General features: G+C 43.2%; 1 protein-coding gene across 1 annotated transcript; it reads right to left on the bottom strand.

Moving 5' to 3' along the window:
* Window positions 1-836: 836 nt before the first annotated feature.
* LOC149304526 (putative lipid scramblase CLPTM1) lies at window positions 837-21,953 on the bottom strand. Its single transcript, XM_089478556.1, has 14 exons — window positions 21,869-21,953; window positions 17,087-17,205; window positions 12,470-12,593; window positions 11,883-12,041; window positions 11,209-11,326; window positions 9,976-10,061; window positions 6,672-6,792; window positions 5,621-5,865; window positions 4,525-4,618; window positions 3,805-3,995; window positions 3,174-3,269; window positions 2,805-2,940; window positions 1,876-2,043; window positions 837-1,671 (listed from the first exon to the last, which is right to left on the bottom strand). Exons 1-14 carry the CDS (start codon window positions 21,911-21,913, stop codon window positions 1,352-1,354), a joined length of 2,022 nt encoding a protein of 673 aa, XP_089334682.1. The 5' UTR covers window positions 21,914-21,953; the 3' UTR covers window positions 837-1,351.
* Between the last annotated feature and the right edge of the window lie 841 nt (window positions 21,954-22,794).

The following is a 22,794-nucleotide window of genomic DNA, read 5'->3' as shown; positions in this document are numbered from 1 at the left end:
CCTCTCTGGAACACTGTGGGCATGCTTGGTTCAGCCCAGTTCACCTATTTTGGAGGTGAGAAAATACTAGAAAATACAATAGCTACAAAAAGCCAGGGCTGAGATGCCTTTCCTAAAAAGAGATGTTAAAGCACTTGTGAAGTTTTCCTCTTTTTCATTCCCTAAGGCCGGTTTTGTGGCCCTTCACTCCACTGGAGTCTTGGATTGCTCACTCTCTGGAAATATCCAAAAATACCAATTTTTAAAAACCTGAAGTGGATTTCTGACTAGGCATGCAATTCATTACCGATTTTCTTGTTGAAGTAAGGAAAGAGTAACTTTGGCAATTTTCTTTGCCCTGTGAGAAAGAATTCAAAAATTAGAGTTGGCAAAGCCTAGTCAAAATGTGGGATATATTCTACACAACATTTGTATGTGGCTGTTTTGCGCAGAAAACTGTATCGTTGGTAGAGGAAATGGCTTTTTCTGTGCTGGAAATAATATTACTATATGGATTCGACTACCACCCTGCCCCAGCTTTTTTGATTTTCAGTGCAAATCAGCCCCTTGTGAATTTTGCATGGAACGCCCCACAGCATTTTCTGTGCAGGAAATACGTGAAAATATTATCTTTTGCACAGATAATGATGCTTCCTGTGCAAAACAACCACATGCAAGTTTTACTCAGAATAAGCTCTGAAGATGGCAAACTTTTTTCTAAAGAAATGCGTAACAAATGCTTCTGTTTCCACAATGACACACCTCCAATCCTGACCGCAAATACTTATCCTGAACTCTCATGAAGAGGGGGAGATAAAAGGAAGAAACAGCAGAGAAGTTGTTTGTTTTTTAACTTAAACACCCATATGAATTTATTAAATCCAGAGTCTGTTATTAGGATGTAACGATGAGAAACGGTAGTTTTTTTGTTTTGTTATGTTATCTTTTGTTCCGATAATCAGCTCTCTTTATGAAACGGAGAAACAACTTGGAGGAAAACTCCTTAATAACAATGTCCTAAATACCCGCACAATGGAATGGAGGTCACAATGATTACTGGTTTGAATCTTGCTTTTAAACATAGAGACTTACAGAGGGGTGGGTGGTTTTGGGTGTGAGGGGTGAGGTTTCTCTCCCATGAATACAACATGTCACACTGAACTTCACCAACATTTCCAGCGAGCCTTCTCCCCCACCCTCCCCGCCCCTTTACTGCCCACACGAGTTTACTGGAATATAAAATAAAAAGCTTTGACCCTGGAGGACCGAAGCAACTCTGTCCCCCTCTGCCCCCACCCATTTGCCTTCTGTCCATTATCCAACAGCTGAGAATATCAAGTTAGGGATTTTAAAAAATAAAAGTTAGAGCAGGTTAATCTTTTTTCTTCTCCTCTGCTGTTTTCAGTGGGAGTGTTTCAGGGGTACCGTCCAGCAAACCCGCTGAGACCACTGCGGGGGAGCCATCGGCCATCCCCTTTGTTACTGCTGCTGCGGGAGCGCCATTGGCTGGGCCCTCTGTTATTGCCCCAATGGCACTGTTGGCCAGCACTGCAGGGGCACCGTCCGGTTGAGCTAGGCTCTGTGTTGTTGTCTGAGACGGCTGGTCCTCCCCGCTGATGCCAAACTCATTGACACGGGTTGGATCCACTCGGTAGATCCATCGCTGGTAGAGATAAATGAAGAAAACTACATCTGTGGGAGAAGAGGAGAGGTCAGGTATTAAAACAACATGGATCTTGTCTAGGTACGGGTGGATAGGCCCTTTGACCCAGAGCTTCTCCCACTTTTGACCTACACACTGCTCCCTGGGAAAGGGAGCTGAAAACAGAACTCTGGCAGCAAAGGGGAAGTGATGGCAAAACATAAAGCAGTGGTGCAAGAGGGCAGAAAAATTACCATCTCGAAGGCAGCCTATCCTGTACATCATGGGCATTTTGATGACAAAGGCAAAGAGGTCGTCGATGAAAGTGTTCAGAGCTTTGTAGGTGAGCATCCGCCATGGTAGGTGAGCCACTGACTTCAGCTTGTAGTTGATGAAGAGCTGAGGCGTCATGGTGATGAAGCCTGGGTAAGAAGAGTGGGGAGGGATGAGCAATAAAACCAGGCCAAGAACAACCAGGGTACTGATGTGTAAGTGAAGGAACTAGAGGCAGGGTGGTCACCCAAGGTTTGGAGTCCCCAGTATGCTGGTGACTGATCCGACCCCTTCCCTTTCCCTTTTCAGCTAAATCCGCAGCGCTGGTTATAGGGAGCATATAACTCCTTTGTTTCACTGGTTACCGGTCCATTTCCAGGTACAATTCAAAGTGCTGGTTTTGATCTATAAAGCCTATCAGGAAGACCGTACCTTCCCATATGACCCTGCCCAAGTCTTAAGATCTTTGGGGAAGGGCTTTTTCTCCATCCCACCACACTACAAGCTTTTACCGTTTTTGAGCATCTGACTTGATTCTGTGTACACTACTTTAACTTTATATTTCATGATCATTTTATCCTAACTTATTTTACTGCATGTTGTGTCATTGATATTAGCTGACCTGGGCATCACCTGATGGTAAAGAAGTATACATACCACCATATTTTGTGTAAATAGCTATTTTTTACAAAGTCTTTTTACACCTGCTGAGATTCTTCTCCTCTACGTTACAGGAATTTTTCAAAAGCAGCATGAGCATTAAAAAGATGGTAAATGAAGGCTGGAGAAACACAGATTTTCAGTGTCAAGTTGCAGTAGTGTGTCTGCAATAAACAATTCAATGAAAGCTGAACCTGAGGAAAAATGGGATTTTACAACATGCTGTTTGAAGTATGCTCCTGTTACTCACCAAAGGTCAGAAGGAATCCATAGAGCATGCTGAGAACCCAGGAATACCAGCCCTTGTGTTCCATGTAGAGGAGGCTGTACACAGCGTAACAACCTAGTAGTGGGAAGAGGATCCAGGAAAGATACCGGAAAGCCATCTGTAGGGGCAAACAGGCAATGGAGACAGGCTTGGAACCGTAAAACTGATGCAGTAAACTAGGATCATCTGGCTAGCTATCCAACCACAAGGCAAAGACAGGCATTTGTTGGGACTTTGACAGAAATAGAAATTTCTGCAAGTTATGATGGTGGAAGAGAACTCTTCCTTCGCCTGGTAAGATCTGGAAGTGATCCCTACTCACCTCCTTCCCCAAGCAGGCCCTAAACTTACATCATCGTAGACTTTGGTAGATGATTCTATGTATGTCGATTTGTCTTTGAACGTTAAACGTGGGAAAATCCCGGCTATTTTGTTCTCTCGATCCAGCTGTTAGAAAGAAGGAGGGAAGAGAAAAGGAAGGGGTTGATTTAGTGAAACAACACAGCAGGCTTGAAACAAGTGAGCTGAGCCAAAGGCTGGAAAGAGAGATGATGAAAAGATAGACCACAGCACACACACACTCAACACTGCTGAGAGGCAGAAACATAGCTGAAGCATGAGCTAGCATGAGCCACAGCTCTGGCACTGTGGGAAATAAAAGTTAACTGCTCCTTCTAACATGGTCATATGACAACCCAAATCGCTAGCTTTCTCTAAAACACCAGGTATTTTCATCCCCACATTTTTGTTTCTGGAAAGTGGGCCCCCAGAACCTCTCTGAAACTGTAGTTTGCATTCAGGATGAAAGAGGTTCCCTACTATGGAGAAGCAGGATGATGGGAAGTAAAACATGCCATACTCAACTGTCTCTTTTCAGCTTGATGCAACATTATCAGTCTTCTCAGTAACATTTTTTGATGGCAAAACAATGAAATGCAAAGGGGACATGGATGGTCTCTAAATTCCATTCCTTCCAGCTTACCCTGACATCCATAACTTTTGTGATCTTCCATAAGTCAATGAGGAGCCCAATGAAGACACTGACTTGCACCACAAAGTTAGTTTCGTTGTCCAAGATGTAGAGGAGGACTACAAGTGACTGAAACACTCCAAAGAATACTGATCGGACTGAGAGTCCCTCTAGAGATTGCCTGCTGTTCCAGAACTGAATATCTAGAAAGGAGAATGAGAAATCAAGGTACAAATGAAGAGGCCCACTTGGTACAAGGAGATTTTCCTGAAATTTCGCCAGCATCTGCGGCTGGTATCTTCAGAGAATGCTGGCACAGAAGTGAGTGGAGTATACAGTATATAATGTGTGACCCTTGGTAAAGAGGAAGTGATTTACATTTCCTTCCATCCAAAGGTTACACAGTGTATACATACCCCACTCAATTCCAGCATTCTCTGAAGATGCCAGCCACAGATGCTGGTGAAACATCAGGAAAAAACTCTTCTCGAACACAGCCACATCGCCCGAAAAACCCACAAAAAACTATGGATGCCAGTTGTGAAAGCATTCAACTTTACAGTAAATGTCATATTCTGTGTTTATATTTCTTACAATATTCTACACACTTTTGAAATATCTAGATCTAACCAGTCTACAAATGTTTGTCAAGAAACAGACAAATAAATAACCTATGGTGGCAGGAAAAAAGGAAGAGGAGAGAAAAAGAATTTCAGGTATCTTGGAACTTACCATTTTTGAAAGCGAGGAATTCAAAAATACTGTGTACAATGGAAACAATAATGGTCAAAGCCAGCAGGTATGGATTGGTTTCTAACAAAGCAACCTAATGGGAGAGGAAAAGATATAAGAGTGTAAGTGATGAACACCTCCAGAAATCCACAAAGCATTTCCTACTTTCTGATACCAAATGACCAGAAAATGAGCTGACTAATAGTGAATTATTACTTTTGGCAAATTTGACACACAACACTTATACTGACACTAACAGAACCCCTGTAGTTTGGCACAATGCAAATAACATCTGCTTTGTGTGAGAAGCCCAGTTTCAAATCTCACTTCAGCTATAAAACGAATGGTTGGACTCAGACAGACATGCCCCATCTCACAGGGCTCTCACAAGGATAAAAACTAAAACCTTATGAGTAAGCTACTACCTTAAATAGTCTTTGGAGTTTCCCTTACCCAAAATGCTTGGGACCTGAAGTGTTTATGATTTCAGATTTTGAACCATTTGCACATACATAAGGAGATACATACATAAGGACACCTTGGAGATGGTTCCCAAGTCTAAACGTGAAATCCATTTATGTTTCATATACATCTTATAAACATAACCTGAAGGTAATTTTAAACTTAATATTTTAAATATTTATGTGCAAGAAATAGTTTTTGTACACTGAACCATCAGAAGGTAAAGGTGCCAATATCTCAGCCAGCCACCCATGTGGACAATTTTGGAACATTTCAGATTCTGGAATTCCAGATTAAGGGAGACTCAATTTGCAGTATCTTACTCTTTGGAGGAGCAGAATGTGTGCATGCTCATGCTTATACACATGCCCTTAAGCTACCTATCAAACTATGGCAAGCCTGTACATGATAGGGTTTTTTTTTAAAAGGTAAGGAATACTCAGAGGTAGTTTTCCCAGTTCCTTCGTTTGAATATAGCCTACAGTACCTTCCACGACAGTCTCCCTTCCAAGTACTAAGCAGGGCTGACCCAACTGCACTTCAATTGCACTTTTGATGTAATATTAACGTGAGTCACCTTGAGTTATAACTCTGGAAGAAGAAGCTTTAAGGGCACCATCATCTCCCCACTCACCTTCACTGAGTCTTGCTCCTCATCTGACTGTTCATACAAATCCTCCCCCAGGAAGTTCCAGGGGGACTTGGTACTCTGGGCGGCATACAGCTGCCATCGCCACAGTGAGAGAGGGCAGAAAGAGAGGCGGAAGGGCAACCGCTCCACCGTCTCATTGATAGGAAAGTAGTCTTTCTGCAAGTTCCAGTAATCATTGAAGTACAAGATGGGGTAGTAGTCACCGCTCACCGCATCAAACTTCACATCTGCAACAACAGGTCAAGGGATGTACACAGTGCCCCTGGACTACTGAGACACAGTGGAGACCAGGAGGAAAAAGAAACTGCAGTTCAACACCCTGATCTCACACAGGACATTTCATCCTCTACTTACTGGCCTCCTCCTCACTTCAAACATGTTGGAGTGGGGGGGCAACACATGGCCAAACTGGAACCTGTTGCTTTCTTAGGGTAGATCAGCATATCAAAATGTGAATCTGCAATGTGAATTTTCACATTCATCATACAGATTACACAATTTGAGAATTTTTGACTTCTGAAAAAATGTTCACACTTGGGACTGAAATTTCAGTGCACGTGAAAAAGGTTCTACACTTAGTACGATTTGTCTTCTACCTTCACCTCCCCACTGTCTCTGCTCTTAAAGTAATGACTATACAGAAATAAAGTACATTTCTTTGTAAACATTAAATAAGTAAGTTAATAATCTGGATACAACTTCATAGATAATACCTAGCACAGTATCAGGAATCCATGACAGTCTCCCTTCCAAGTTTAGTAGAGTGGTGCTACCGAAGCAGCTCAACAAGGTAATTACTGAATGCAAAGGAATCTTATAGCACCCTTTGAGACTAACTGTGTGAAAGAAATTGTAGTATAAATTTTTGTAGACTTGGTATACTTCCTCAGATGCTAAGTCTACAAATGCTTATGCTACAACGTCTTTTGTACAAATAATCTCAAAAGTGCTACAAAATTTGTGTATGATATTCCATACTAACTTGGCTATGTCTCTGAATTCTACCGCCAAGATAATTACTGGTTGTTCTTACATTGGTCCAGAGGTGGAGGAACGCTGCCCTTGACCCACGGTGTGTGGTCATCCACTATATTGATGGTGAGGTTTGGGTGCCAGTGAGAGATGACTTCCACAGGGCCATAATCTTCAGCTCTCTGCAACAAAACACAAGGCCTGAGTCCTCTTTCTATGGCAGAGAAGGAGAAGAAGGGTGCTCAATTCAAGATTATTCTGGGAACCAGGAAGAAGAGTGACATTTCACTGTGTTATAAGGGAAGTGGGAGGTGGAGAGAAATAGATAGCAAGGGGTAGCTTTTGCTTTGCTGTTCCAATTCTCTGAAAGAGGGAAAATAAGTTCTTTTCAAATAAAGGGGCAGAAGATTGTCTGCGTAGTCTCTATGCCACATAAAAAGTCTTGCAAGGCTAGGACTCAGCATGAGGCCCTAATTCAACCAGAAAGATTTGTGGTTGAGCAGAGATGAACTTCTATAGCAGGGTTTCTCAACCAGGATTTCACAAAAGATCACTAAGAGTTCTACAAGAGATCATGACTAGAAAAAAAGCTGTAAATATAGTCATTTTAATGTAGGGATTCCCTTGCACCAGAAAATTATTTCAAGGGTCCTTTCAGGGTATAAAATTGAGAATGGCTGCTCTAGGCACAATACACAGACTCTCCAAGTCAAGAGAGTGAATTCATGATCCAATTACAGTTGGTGCAAAAACCTTGCAGAATTATCCAGCCAGGCAGAGGATGACGGAAAAGATTCAAGGGCAAATCCATTCTTCATGTGGAGACACAGCAGGCAGTCTCCTCTGGAAGCAGGTACCTTATCATCACTGCACTGATTTACAACTTGTGGCAAAGGCTCAAGTACCTTAGTGCGGGAATTTCTGCTCTACTTGTGGCTCAGAAACATTCACTGATGGGCAATTTAATACAGGTTTCTAAAAAAAAAAATACTGTTGAGTCTTCAGAAGCTTGCCACTTGCCATGATCTCTTGTGTGTAGTGTGGTTTATAAGTCTGATCATTTCTTACAAAGCACACAGGCCATGATTGTGTAAAACTGAACTGCAGTTGCAAGAGGTTTCCACATCAGAACCAGCAGTACCACTGCTGAACACACTTTATAGGGGAAGGGAAATCTGACCATCTCATATCAAAAAGGAATGGTTCCATTCCTGATCACCAGAGTGGCCTGGAATACATTTGGAGATGCCAAGAAAAATGCTCTCTAATTATAGCTCAACCAGAAGTTGCAGGCTTCCAGAAGAAGCCATCATGCATAACAACAGCCTCTGGCTAACCTTATGCAATATGCACTCACAGCATGACTCTTAGAAACAGCACAGCTGTGACTGGAAGGTCCTGGTGTTTACTACATTTGAAATGGCACAAGTGTGACTAAATGAATGTCTAGTTGCAACCGACTGTAGGGGGCAATGCTCATCTCTGTTTCTAAGCCAAAGAGCCAGCGTTGTCCGAGGAGTGCTCTAGTGGTCATGTGGTCAGCATGACTGCACTGAACGCTACTCCTTCCCACTGAGAAGTGGTACCTATCTCTCTACTTGCATTGGCATGCTTTCGAACTGCTAGGTTAGCAAAAGCTGGGACTAGTAATAGGATCTCTCATCATGTAGCACTCAGGCCTAGAACTGCCAACCTTGTGATCTTCCGATCATCAGAATTGGCGTCTTAACCACTAAGCCACTGCACACGTGTCACTAGCAAAGCTGAATTTAAATGCCAGTGGTAGGGGATGAGTTAAAAGGGCTGCCAAAATTTACAGCGGCATCTCTATGGATGAGATGTGACTTGAATATAAAGATTGGTCTCTCTCAAGCACAGACACTTTCACACTCATTCAACCATCCCTAACAGCGTAGCAGGGAGCCAGAAACAGCTCAGACTTTCTCTTTTTCCTAATAGCAGTGAAGTGCTGCATGGAATGCATTACTCTGAAGGGCACCAATACCATAACAATGGTAATGCTTACTCATTATCTGGGGGCTAAGGGGAGCATTGCTACTTACTGTATTCAGGGTTCTCCCCCCTTTTTAAAATCTAATTTAACCACCCCAATGATGTGATATTCTGTCATGCTACACATTCTTCTCTTTTCTGTGCTAGAAGATGTGTGAAAACAGGAGAGCAGCAGTAGACAGAGTCCTGTGCCTTTAAGCAGGACCCACATGCAAAGTAAAAATAGTAATGGGGTGAGAACCACACAGCCTTCCAGATCTGCCAGAAGTTTGCAATTAGTCACCGCAGTCAATGGTGAGGAATGCTGGGAACTGTAGTCCAATGCTATTTGGAGGGTCACATGATCCCCAGCCCAGGCACAGAACTGTGGTTTAATCCCCTTTTAATTTTTATATTAACCATTCTTTAAATTGGTTGTGAGTTGCCTTGAATCCACTGATTCCTCATTTATGGATTCAACCATCCATAGTTTGAATATATATATATATATAATTCCAAAAAGCAAACCTTGCTTTTGTTATTTTATATAAGGGTCACCATTTCTATGCCACCTTATTTAATGGGACTTGAGAATCTGAGGACTTTGGCATCCTAGTGGATACCAAGAGCCCACTGTAATATGTATATATATTTACACACACACACGCCTTTAAAAAATAGACAATCACTTCCAGGCATGTGAACAATAATTAGGTGAACAATGTTCATGGCCTACCCAGAAATGTCTCCTGGTCACTGTTGGTAATACGATGCTAGGTTGGATGGATTCTATCTAATTCTTATGTTCTGGAGTGATGTTAGGTTTTTTTTAAAGAAGTAATTTGCTGTATTTTAAATCCCATCTTCACCCCACAAAACCTTCCACTCAGAAACTGCCATCTCCAGATGTAGCTTTAGAAACAACTCTAGCTTTTTTTTACTATAATAGCTGAATAGATTCCTGCTCCCACCCTTTTTAATATTACCAACCCTTCAAATAGAAACAGCTTGTGGAATTCCCCACTACCCTCAACCCTGTCCTCAGCAGCCGTCTAAAAAAAAGACAAGTGGAAGGTTTCAGCATATTACAACGCAAGAAACTCAAAAGGAAATGATGGAAATGGTTTCGCAACATTAAGTAGAGCAATTGCTTGCCAATGTCAATTTATCAGAGGCTCTACTCTACCAGAGAGCCCTGGGCTGCCAACATTATGGCTGAGGGCTGAATTATGGAGAGTGTAAAGTGGGATGCTGTGCAGCCCCAGAAGCCCCAAAGGCCATTACTACTGTGAAGGGCACAACTGCAACCTTGGAGGCTAAGGAAAAGGAGCAGGAAACATACAAGAGAATACCCCACAAGAAGCAATTGTTACTTTTATCATTTCAGGATCCGCTTCTGTCTCCCCCGTAAGCAGATTCTTGGTTTTCTGGAAGCGTCTGCGCTTGTATTTATTTATCACTGCAATAAAGAAATGAAGGGGGGGGGGGATGGTTGGGGGTAAAGAAAAGGTAAGTAGATGTAAAAACTCTCCTGCAATAGGCAAAGTAAGACGTAATGCAACACCTAAATGACAGAATTCTAGAACTGCAAGCACATTATTATAATTCAGGTTTCAAGAGAATCTTTGTGGATGAGATAGCAAACCACTCCCTAAAAGACTAAGAAACAAGGAGGTGATGGAAAGTCCAGACTTGTTAGGCTTTTCAGTTTCCCAAAAATGTGCTATGCCACTGCACTGCTTGGTTTTTCATCACTCTCCATACCCCACAACTTTTTCTGCAGGAAAGCCAGGATGCCAAGCCCCAATCCTTTTTATCTCCAGAAATAAAGTCAAAACAGGCAAATGTATTTTATCTACCTAATTCTAAGCACAGGGGAGAGGTTCCTAGAGCAGAAATTGGGGGTACAGAACACACAGTGGTGGTTGCACTCAGTGTTTGAATTTCCACAAAATCAGGAAACTTGCAGAAAGACCCAGTCCTGAAAATGTCCATTCTTTTTTTCCACTCCTACAGAAGAGAACATTTTGCCTGCTGATAGTGATACCACCCTCTTTTGAAGGTTGCAATCACACACTGATTTGTTGAAAACTGTTGGCTTAAATACAAAGGAATACATCACTGTACAGTTCCCCAAAACTGGGTACTAGGAGAAATACTCATCCAAAAATGCAGTGGAAATGTACTGGGGGAGCTGCAATTGGTTAAAGATTCCCAAATGATGACTACCCCACATGGTTTGTTGCAGGGAAACTGCTTGTCCCAATATCACAATGCTCAATGCATGGAAACAGAGCTACAAGACAACAAATGCTTTCTTACAGAACTCAAGCCCCTACTGCTATTCCCATGACTTCCACTGCAGTGAGGAGCAAGAGGAAGAAAGTAGTGCTTGGAAAAGTTTCTTTTTGAAGTACCATTTCTAGCAGATTCTGGGCAAGGTAGTCCAAAAAGGAACTTTTCCAAGCTTGGAGGTAAAGAAAAAGGAAGTGATCATGGTTGAACTGTGTCAGGTGCTGAAATCTTCCTTCATTTACATTGACTGCAGCCTTTCAGCAAAAGGAAAAGAAACAATCTGGGTAGCAGGGGGAGGTGAGGAGGCTTACTTCGTGATGTGTGGACTGTGGCAAGTCGCCTGTATAGAGTCTTCTGTTTTGGATCGGGATGGAACCCGCTCTTTGTGAAGTACACGTGGATGTAAATGGAACCATTGTGTTGAACACTCTGAAATCACATAGGCATGAACACATTTGTAAGTCACAATATGGTCACTGGCATCACCAAAATTGTTAATACAACATCATTGTTGCAACACGTTGAGGACACAGAGCAGTTGAGGAAGCCATACCAGACACCTTCTGCTACTAGAAGGACTGCTATGACCCATTCTCATTCAGCTGCCTTGAAGTAATGCACCAAAGCTTCTTTTTGTTTCCAACTCCTCATTTGCTGCATCCTCCCACAAGGTTTTGCCCACCCAGTTATTTTAAAGCCAAGGAAAGAATATTCCTCCCCAAACAATCTTGGCTCACTCTTTTATTTTGTAAGGTCATCACAGTCTCCATACTTTCCAGATTGGTATCAGTAGTATCAACTGTCTAAGGATGCAGAAACTAGGCAAACAAAGATAAACAGGTACTCTGAAGGCCCATCTCCATTCACAGCATCATGGCCAGAAGTAGATTTAGAATCAACATAAGACATTTAGGGTGGAAGTCACTATTCTTTGTCTCCTCCCTATTATGAGAAATCAGGCCAATGATACTAGTTGCCCACATACCTCAGGGATATCTAATTCTGCATAGTGTTCATAGCACCCATCGGAATTCTGGCCACTGGTCCAGTCTCCATAGACAAGATCGCGCTGTTCCCAAAACAACGCTGAGGTAGCGTTGAAATCTGTAAAGTGCTCATGCTCTGATATATAGACATGAAGATCCTGTAGTGAAAGAGAAGAGCTTTATTCAAGGGAAGAAATCATGGTAGGTTGCCAGGAGGGTGGGAACAACATGTTGTTGTTGTGTGCCTCCAAGTCATTTTAGATTTATGGTGACCTTATCATTGGGTTTTCTTGGAAAGTTTCTTCAGAGGGAGTTTGCTCTGACCATCCTCTGAGGCTGAGAGTATGTGACTTGCCCAAAGTCACTCAGTGGGTTTTTATGCTGGAGCAGGGAATCGAACCTTGATCTCCAGGTTATAAAATTCCAATTTATGCTGGTGATAAATTTGGATCACTCAGATGCAGCACATTACTTTCATAAACCAGACCATATATTTATTTATAAATCTCCCAGGTAAGAACAATGGCTTGTGATATGCCTTTCACAACCCCTGGGTCCTTCTGACCCATTTTTCTGCCACACGTACCATTAAAGTGTCCTTAGGAAAAAGATTGCGGCTTGGTGCCCTGGGGGCTCCACCAGCTGTGGTTTGATCCTGTGGTGCCGGCCCACGACGGAACCAACTGCTGATGGCCCAGATGATAAAGATCCTAAAGGGTGACGGTAAAGAAAAGTAGATAATTAATTCCAAACATAGTTATCAACCAGTCCTTTCTTCCAGGGAAATTCCAAACTAACTCTGATCAAACAGGGAAGTCTCCAGAGAAATATATTTTAATTGGACTACATACACCTGCAGGAGTTTTGTTTGGGAACTAGTTTTGAACTCTGGCTTACTAACACCCTGTTATCTCCAATGTGAAGAGCAAAGGAGGAGCTAGCAGGGAACACGTCCCTCACCCTGTTGCACGCTGGGACTTTCCCCCGAGTCACTGGTGAGCACAGTAGTGGGGCTTTGAATCAGAGCAGACCTTGGAACACTTTTTGGACTATAGCTCCCCAAATTCTTATGTTGACATGGTTGCTGTCTAGAGAATTCTGGAGCTGTAATCCAATCCACTATTTCATGGTCTGGTTCAGAGGTCCTAACTGGGGCCTTCTATTAGGTGGACATCCACACTCAGTTGTGTTAGACTTGCCTCTTGTCACAGTAGTGCTGACAGCCTTCCCCTCAGTCCAACATTTTCTATGCTTATTGAGATTCTTCTTCTATGCAAGCATTCGTGAAGTTTGCTTTAGTGGCATGAAAGAAAAGTGTCTTAAGAGAAGAGCCCCTTATAGTCACTGATACTTTCCATGCAAGCATGAAACCAGCTTTCTCCATATTCTTGTTTGCATGGAGAACCTTTTCAGACATGCCACTTTCATGCAAGCCAACTGAAAAAAGGGATGGGAGGGAGTGTCATGCTTCCTCTTAGTTCTGACACTCATCCTGAGTTAATACTGTCTTTGCAATATCCTTTTGGGAGAGAGGAGAAATACCCACCAGCGGAACTGAAGGTGGACAACATCACAATTCTTAGGGTTTATCTCTGATAACACCGTTTTCATTTAATATAGGCAAACAAGATGCTGAACTCAAGACTCAGTGTGTTTCAACAGCCTTTTTTCAGATTTGTTTCTAGTGTGCTATAATATGCTGGAGGACAGAAAGACGTAAAACACAGTCACCATTGGGTGACCATGTTTCTGGATTCCTGAAAATGTAACTGCTGTAAGTTTAATCAAATCTTAATTGCATTTGGAGAGAATCAAGGAAGATAAGCTAATTAGCTCAGCAAGTCTTCTGCACTGTGGGAGATGCCTGCTGCTGAAGTCTGCTTGCGTGGGGAAATATGGAGCCCAAAGTCTTTGCATCCCATCCTTGCCCTAGTGCCCTGTGCTGTGAATATCATCACTGCTGGTACTGTAAAGATGAGACACATATTCTCCTCCTACATTAGCAGGCCAGCAGGTTTGAAATTATGGTTGAAGATAATCTGCCAACTGGGAAGAATGAAGCAGGCACTGTCAGCTTCCTCTGCTTCATGATTCATTGGTGAAATTCACAGACCTACAAGAGCTTAACGGCGCTGCTCACACTACAAATCTGATGAAAAATGCACATGGCTCGCTCTCTTTAGACAGTGACTGGTATCTTTTAATTTACATTTCACACACAAGAGGCAATGTCACCTTGATTCAAGGACACACACACATACACAGGTACATATGTAGAGGTTTTGCAATGCATTCACGCACACATATACACTTACTTAACCAACAAAACAGTTTAAAGCCAGACAATTAAACCACCTGTCCTTCACATTCGGGAAGCACCATGTGGTCTTGATAAGCAAGAACTGGGTGATCAGACAGGGTAGCTTTAAAGAAATGTGGTTCTCTTGTATGATCTTTTAAGATGCTGATCACTGACTGAGTTATTGTAAGGAGAAGGGCTTGTGTTGCCCATGCATAGATCTCCAAGAATGGCTTTCTTTTGGTTATCAACAAGACTAGCAATGCTTCACAGTAAGTGGGTAGTTACACTATTGCTCTGGCCTCTGAAGGAGAGAAGAGCAGGCAGCACCACTGTGCCTTGGTCCAGCAGCTGGTGAGAGGCCTTCCCTCCATGTTTCAACAGCTATTACTCTGGAGAGAAAACAGTCAGGCATAGCTCCATTGTGCCTAACCCAGTGGTTGGTAAGCGGTCCTTCCTCCATTCCAACTGCCAATGCTCTGGTCTCAGAAAGAGAGGAGTTGCCAGCATCTGCTGGACTTAATATCCTCCCTCACTTTCATGTCCTTTTCCTTATGGGTCCATTAAGATTGTAAGCCTGGGGGCATGAACTGTCAAATTATTTTTACATCAGGAGGGCTCTTGACTGAAGGGCAAGGTACAAATATTTTAAATATATAAATCATGCATCCCTCCAGATGCTGATGGACTCAACACCCATCAACCTTTAGTCAGCCTAGCCAATAACAGGGAATGCTGGGAACTGCAGTTCAGCTCCCATTCCTCCTCTAAAAGAATATAACATTTCAATCTGTTTTATGACTTCTGCTAACCCTCCCTACTTAAAATAGGCAACAATTATCTGGAAAAATCCTCAACTCAATAAAAGATAAATTATTAGCTTAACTTCAAGGTAATGCTTTAGATCCATCTGAGCCATGAGAAGGGGGCTCTTGCCAAATAAAGATTACAATGGTTTCTGCATGCTCATGATTTCTGAAATGCTTCCTCGCGGTGCTTGCCCAGTTTTAGGGGGTAGGACACTTCAGCACTGACCTTGTTCCAATCTGATTTGCTTTAATAAATTGAAATATTTTAACCGTACTAATCATCCAGACGTTTTGCCGCTTGGCTGGCATTGCAGGGGTGCCAAAACATTTTTGCTGATGTAGCTCTGGGAACCAATGCAGCTTCCCAAGCAAAAGCCACCATAAAGACTTGGGAAGTAGAAGTGCTGGTCTCTCTTTGCAATTGGGTCACCTTGATCTGCAGAAGCCGTTCTGATGTGTGAAAATGTGCCGACTCCCTTTAATTTTCTCAGGTGGGCTTGTTTTGTTTCGCAAGCATCAGTGTGGTGACCATGTCTAATGATGTTGTGGCTTTGTGCCTTCAAGTCATTTCCAACTTATGGGGATCCTATCATGGGCTTTTTTGGGGCAACATTTGTTCAAGGGTTTGCCATTGCCTTCCCCTCAGGCTGCGAGTATGTGACTTGGCCAAGGCCACCCAGTGGGTTTCATGGCCAAGCTGGGAATCGAACCCTGGTCTCCAGAGCTGTAGTCCAACGCTCAAACAACTACACCATACTTGGCACTGATAATGTATTTATATCAGCCTTCTGTAGCATCTCCCATTGTTGTGATTCACACACAGCAGAGAACAGAGATTTCTCTCTAAATTCATCACTAGCAATCCATAAACCAAACTACCAAGATTCCAAGCAACATTTAAAGAGTTGGCATTAATGTACACCCCACTCTGTCCTGGAAGATACTGCCAAAACTCTGGCAAGGAGTGTAATGAACTCTATTCACCTGAAGCAGCAATCTGATCTTCAGTTGCCAGGTAGTAAATTATTAATATAACGTACTTTGTCATACAGGTGCCTCTGACACAGGCCTACATTGGTCCTATAAACTTTCTGCTTTCAGAAGTGAATCCAAGGAGAGACAAGAAGCACCCTGATGCTCCTTTTATAAGACTATGGGGATTAATTCTCACAAAGAGCAGCTGGGGTAGTAAAGGTTTACTGGAATGCACTATTTCAAACTGCAAGTAGGCAAAAGGGATGTGTGTCTGAATGTCCCCCATGCAGAAGAACTTACTGCCACTGAAAATTACATGAGAAGAAGGCACTGTTATAATATTGTATGGCCTTCTCCCAGAGTCAGCCTTGAATTCTATGCCATGAGAAATGTGGGATAAAGTAAATGAAATAAAAATGTAGGGAGTGTTTTGCATATAGAGGTTGTAAGTCCCAGGAAGCAGTAAGAGAAAATGTACATCCACAGGATTTTACCCAAAAGGCCTTTGGGGCAAGACAGGAAGATAAAGCTAAGCTTTTATGAAAAATGAAATGAAATGTTACAACAAAGGTACTGCTTCACTTTAAAAGGTACACTCTTTGTGTTAGCCAATTTAAAGATGCTTTTAGAAGACTCTTCTCTAATTTTTGGGACTACAAAATGGTGAAATACAGAAACAGGAGGGAGGTGCATTATACCTTCTCACCTATTTTGGGCCTGTGAAGGGTGACTAGGAGCAACCGGCATGCTTGGAAGGGAGGGGGAATCTTAGATACAGTGGACACATCTACCCCTGAAAGCAACACAATGGAAGTAGGACTGCTGCAAGAATTATTAGAATCAAGTTTGCAATGTATTACGAACATGCTGAAACTTTTCAAAAATGCCAGTTACTGTTATTATTACTATTTTCAGATGTCTGATACGGGAGAGGATTATTGCAGCTTTCATAAAAGTCTGACAGCGTGACTCATGACAGGTAAATCCAGAATGAGATTATCTAAAAACAAACGGAAGCAGAGACCCACAAAACACACACCCTTCCATCAAGTTTCATATATATACAAATATACAGACACGAAGTACAAACTGGCAGTTCCATAAACATCTGAGATCTCACCTGAACAAGACTCCTTTGATGACCTGCCAGGCATTTGGAGCTGGCTGCTGGGGCTGGTTCTGTTGCTGGGTGTCCACAACCCCTTCTCCTCCGCCTGCAGTTCCATTACTAGTCACTTGCTTTAAAAATGAGGAGAAAAACAGGACAGGTTATCAGTAAGAGCCCATTTCAGATAAAGCCAGACAAACCTTCTGGCTATTTTAAAGGCACTTCTGGGTACAGCTATGACCACAAGAACTATTCAAGAAACCCAGATTTCAAATTCCAAACCTTTCATGAATTCACAAGCCACTATCACTCAGCTTTCATTCCCCAGCCCCTTCTATAACACCGTGACAAAACCACAAACCATTATACACCAAGAAAAGGCCCCCATCTAATATCATTCTACAGTTGAAAAACTTAATCCATGTTCTCAGTCATTACCCCAAAACAGCTCAGGAAGGTAAGGTCAAAAGCCAATTGCTACTCCTGACAATGGCTTTTATATAAGCAAGTAATGGTGACCATGCAGCCCTTCAATACTGTTGGGCTGCAGCTGCCAACATTCCTCACCACTAGCTATGCTTTCCAAGGCTGCTGGGAGCTGCAGTCAAATAATATCTGGAGCCCACATGATTTCCACCTCTGGTGTGTCCCTTCAAATTACCTTACGCAAAGAATACTCAGAGGTGGTTTCACCAGTCTCCTCTGCTGAAATATAGCCTACAACACCTGGCATTTCTTTGGCAGCCATCCTTCCAAGTACTAACCAGAGCTGATCCTGCTTTGCTTCTATGATCAGACAGGATCTGATGCCTTTAGGGATTTAGACTGTGGGTCCACCTCTGAGCTAAAGAGATATTCAAACAAGCAAGTCTCCTATGTACCCTCACCTCACCTGAATACTACAATTCATCACAGTACTTTATTTTTACAGCAGCTAATTCTTTACTCTGTAAGCAATGGTTGGCAGGCAGGACATTTATCATCCCATCTGAAAGCTGTTTGGTGGGAAATTAAGGCTCTGAGACTGGATTAAAATTTATTAATTTGGAACTATATTGCTTTTAAATCTAACGGCAGAGAAGGCATTAGATTCAGCATGTGAAAATCTAGATGGTGGAGAACAATAAAGGGGAAGTAGAATGGAGCACTCAGGTAATGCCACTGGGGAATCCCAAAGCACGAAAAATGACCTAGACTGGCATGCAGTTATTTAAGATATGGATAGCAAACAAACAAAAGGATTAAGTGGGAAATACGTGGCCAGCTTCCCAGCAATGGGTAGGAAAACAGGTGCGGAAGGGTGATTTCCTCCACCCACCTCATTGCTTCTAGCAGTTAAAACAGGCAATTCTCCAAACACTGTTGCGCTAAAATTGATAGCTATGGCAAATTTCTCAGAACTGTAAATGGAGACTTAGCCCAACTAGTGTATTTTAGAGCATTAAAGAATACAAAATCTCCACCCTCACGAAGTCCTGTGTTTGAAAGAGTTATTTTTCTGGGAGGGCTCTGAGGGAGAGGCAAGTCACAAACTCTAATTCATCCAGAGATACAACAGACAGCCTCCTCTGGTGCATCTCTGCATCAGGAGCAAGGAAATGATCCATCCTCACACAGTACTGAGATAGGACAGATTTATCCTCCCCAGCAGAAGGCAAATGGAAGTAGATCAAGGCAGAGCAAGGAACCATGCAAGAGATACAGCGGGAAGCATCCTCTATGGGTGAGGTTTCTGGGCTGATAGTGGATTTTAATTATGCTTTTTCTGTGCACAGCTCAAGAATAACTGACTTTGGGATAGATAACTACCTGCAGAGATAAGACAGGCTATCTGATCTAGACTGTGTAGCCGAGAAAGCAATATTGCCCTTTAGTATAAGCCACAGTTGGTGAGGCAGGCTGTGCACAAGATCCCCAGCATCCAGAGACAACTGACAAAGAGAGACATTACAAAGCCAGGTAGAATATTTTCCCTATGGAAACCAGAGACAGAGAACATGCAAGCGTGTATTATGAATTGAAATAACCAAAGAGGCAGATATAAAAGATACTATCCAGAAGCATATTTTAAAAAGGCTATTAGAAAAGTGACAGAATGGAGAGGCCCAAAGGGGAAATTTCATGTGGAGAGGTGGAAATAAAGCCGTTCCTTAGGACAGGGAGGCCAAAGTCCGATTCTTCAGACGGAGAAGAAAAAGGATTAGCAATTCCACAAGAACAAGAGCCCTGAAGACGCTGCTGCTGAAGAAAAGACCAGGCGATCCCTTTAACCTAAGATAGCAAGGACACAGTATAAAATGAGGTCTGTTATTTTAGGGGACAAGTTGCTACAGTGGTAATGTGGGAGACGGGAGAAACAGCAAGGACTAAACTTGGAAGGGAAAAAGGAAAGGAAAAGAGAAAGAAAATAGAAATGGAGCAGAGGGAGAAATGGAGAGTGACATACAAGTCAGATGATAATCAGAAGAATTACCGTAACTCCTTCTTTCTTTATAAAAGAGAAAAGCAGAAGCAGTTTGCTTGGGAGGCTGTTGAGAAGCTGGAACAGTGAAATGGGAACAGGAGGATGACCCTTGAGCAGGCACCTAAGAGTCAAAGATGGGCAACCTATGGCCTTTCAAAGACTGCACTGCAACTCCTATCAACCCTAGTCAGCACAGCCAATGGTGGAAAGAGTCAGAATCCACTAACATCTGTTGTTAGAATCCACATGTTGATCACCCCAGCGCTGAATGAAGATAGAGACAGAATTGCTAAGGAGTCAAGAAAGCAAGGCAGAAGCCAGGGGCAGAAGGTGGAGGGAAAGGTGTACCTAAAAGGACTGGGAGGCCGGATCAAGACTGGGTGCCACTCTGGAGAAGAAAGTGTGTTAGCCAGTGGTGCATAATAATGCAGGCAGCATGAGACCCAGAGTAGAGAGAAATCTGAGTTGCATATCTTTACTGCAAAGCCCATTCGCCAAAGAGCAGCACCTGGCTAAGCACCAAGCACCTTGGAGCACCTGATGCAGGGAACTCGCAAAGAGGACAACACTATCCTGGGTTGAAGCAGACCGTTGAACAGTATAGATAGACTTTATAGCTGTGTAGCAGAGATATTGGTGTGTGTTATACAGTGGCTAAAGGATCACACCATGATGGAAGGAGACCCAGGTTCAAATCCTCCAGTCCGCTGTCAATCTCCCTAAGGACCCTTGGGCTCAGTCTCTATCTTTCTGCCTAACTCACTGTGCAGAATTACTACAAGGATTCAAATGGGCAGAGGAGACCCAAGTGGGCCATCTCAAGCTCTTTGTTACGTTAAAGTAGAGGCATGACTAAAATAAATGTGTTTGGGTCATTTTTTCCTGGGGCAGCACATCTTGCCTCTCAGGATGCTTCTTGTTGTTCTAAGCTACCTTTGAGTCGGCCCCGACTCATGGCAACCCTGTGGATGAGAAAACCTTCAGTGTTTAGCTGTGTTGGCCATTTGGCAAATTCAAACTAAAATCCACCAAGCAGGGATACCTTTATTGGCCAACCAAAGTGCACAATATAAACACTGCAAGCTTTCGAAGCTTCACTGGCTTCTTCGTCTGGCAAAGGTGTTACAAATTAAACAGGAGGGGGGAAATTGAAGATGTTATGATGTTTGCTGTTACAGAATCCCCATCTAGGCTATGAATCTCACTGGGCAACCTTGGCCAAGTCACACTCTCTCAGCCTCAGAAGGCAATGGTGCAAACCTCCTCTGAACAAACCTTGCCAAGAAAACCCCAGGATGTGGCGACCTTAGGATGAGCCGAAGTCGGAAACAACTTGAAGGCACCCGATGGAAGGGAGATTTAGGTCTGGGGAATCCTTGCTTGTAAGTTTCGCCTCTGGAATCCCTTCTGCCATCCCAAGCACTTTCTCTCACTTTGCTTAAGCTATACAACAAAGTGGTCCCAAACACACTGCAGAAATAATCCAGTTTGAGGCTGCTTTAGCTGCCCTGGCTCAGTGCTAGGGAACCATGGGAATTGTAGTTTAATGTGGCAACAGAGTTCTCTCTGGCAGAGAAGGCTCAATGTCCCTCAAAACTACAGCTCCCATAATTCCCCATCATTGAGTCAGGGCAGACTGGATTATTCCTGCAGTGTGCCTTGGACCTTAGTTAAGTCTGTAATTGTACTAGGAGCTAAACCCGATTGATAGGGTCACAGTAGGGCTGCCTTAAGGCACACAAAGAACAAGGGAAGGCTGAGGTTGTGCCTAAGTGTAACTATTTGTACCTGAATGTAACTAAGCTACCCTTAGTTACACTTGTAACTAAACCCCACAGTCCCTTATAACTAAGGCCCATGACCTACAATGCCCTTAGAGTTGCCATGAGTCGGAAGGAGAGGAGGCTGAGTTACGCTTGTAAGTAAATGTAACTAAACTACTCTTAGTTAGGCGTGTATTCTTGCACTGAACCCTACAAGAGGGTCGCCTCAGGGCCACCTTCAGTCAGAAACGCCTTGAAGGCACACAAGGAATGAGGGAAGAGTGACCTAAATGTGACTCAACTACCCTTAGTTGGACTTGTAACTAAACCCCATGACCCTTGAAAGTAACTAAACTACCATTGTAACTAGGAGTAACGACTCCACCGTTTCCACTTGCAAAGGCCAGCCAGGGAGGAGGGAGGGCGAGGTGGGGACTGGGAGCAGGGAAGGAGGGAGGGTGGCTTGGCGAGGGGCCCTGGGCCCAGCGGGGAAGAGAGGCCCCAGAAGGGCTCCCCTTCCCTTCCAGGGCAGAGCCAGGGGAAGGAGGACAACCTCGGGACCCTCACCTGCTCAGGGCCGGACCCGGGACCCGCCGTCTCCGGCGCCGCCATCTTGCTGCGCCGTTGCCTCCTGCTGCAACTCTCGCGAGACTTCCGCCCCCCACCCGCTCTCTATCTCTTGCTCCTCCCCTCAAGTCTCGCCTCGGCCAGCGGACACGTGACCTCCACTCGGGGCCACGTGACCTCTCCCTCATAATGGCCCAGAGACTCTGGCATCTACCGTAATGCTCCGAAAAGCCGCGCCTCTGTAGAAAGAAAACAGGGAGCCCTCTTTCCTGGGGGGCTTTATTTATTGAGTGTCGGTCCCCCACATTTCTATCTATCTCTCTATCTCTCTAGCTCATTCTTATGCCGCCTTTCTCCCTAAAAGCCACCCAGGGCGGCTCACAAAAACACACACATTAAAAGCAATCAAAAAAACAACAACCCAGCTACCTACCTATCATCTTTCTATCTACCATCTATCTGTCAATCATCTATCTACCTATCTATCATCCATCTCTCATCTGTCAATCATCTATCTATCTATCTATCTGTCATCTATCGAATATCTATCTATTCTGTCATCTATCATCTATCTGTCAATCATCTACCTATCATCCATCTATCTCTCATCTATCTGTCATCTATCATCTTTCTATCTGTCAATCATCTATCATCTATCTATCTACGTATCTATCTATCTATCTGTCATCTATCTATCATCTATCTATCTGTCAATCATCTATCATCTATCTACCTATCTATCATCCAGCTATCATCCATCTATCATCTATCTATCTGTCATCTATCTATCATCTATCTATCTATCTGTCAATCATCTATCATCTATCTATCTATCTATCTATCTATCTATCATCCATCCATCATATATCTATCTATCTATCTATCTGTCATCTATCATCTATCTATCATCTATCTGTCAATCATGT

Source organism: Sceloporus occidentalis, unplaced genomic scaffold, assembly GCF_023333645.1.
Source record: "Sceloporus occidentalis isolate IW3139 unplaced genomic scaffold, rSceOcc1.0.p SCAF_13, whole genome shotgun sequence".
Taxonomy (NCBI): Eukaryota; Metazoa; Chordata; class Lepidosauria; order Squamata; family Phrynosomatidae; genus Sceloporus; species Sceloporus occidentalis.
This window is presented reverse-complemented; position numbering and strand designations above follow the sequence as displayed.

What these genes read in the sequence shown, in the direction of transcription:
- LOC149304526 (XM_089478556.1), bottom strand. Translation starts at nt 21,913, where the DNA reads ATGGCGGCGCCGGAGACGGCGGGTCCCGGGTCCGGCCCTGAGCAG. An exon ending in ATTCCTCGCTTTCAAAAATG is followed by an intron (nt 3,996 to 4,524) that starts GTAAGTTCCAAG and finishes TCTCCTTTCTAG; the next exon opens with ATATTCAGTTCTGGAACAGC. An exon ending in CTACCAAAGTCTACGATGAT is followed by an intron (nt 2,941 to 3,173) that starts GTAAGTTTAGGG and finishes TTGCCCCTACAG; the next exon opens with ATGGCTTTCCGGTATCTTTC.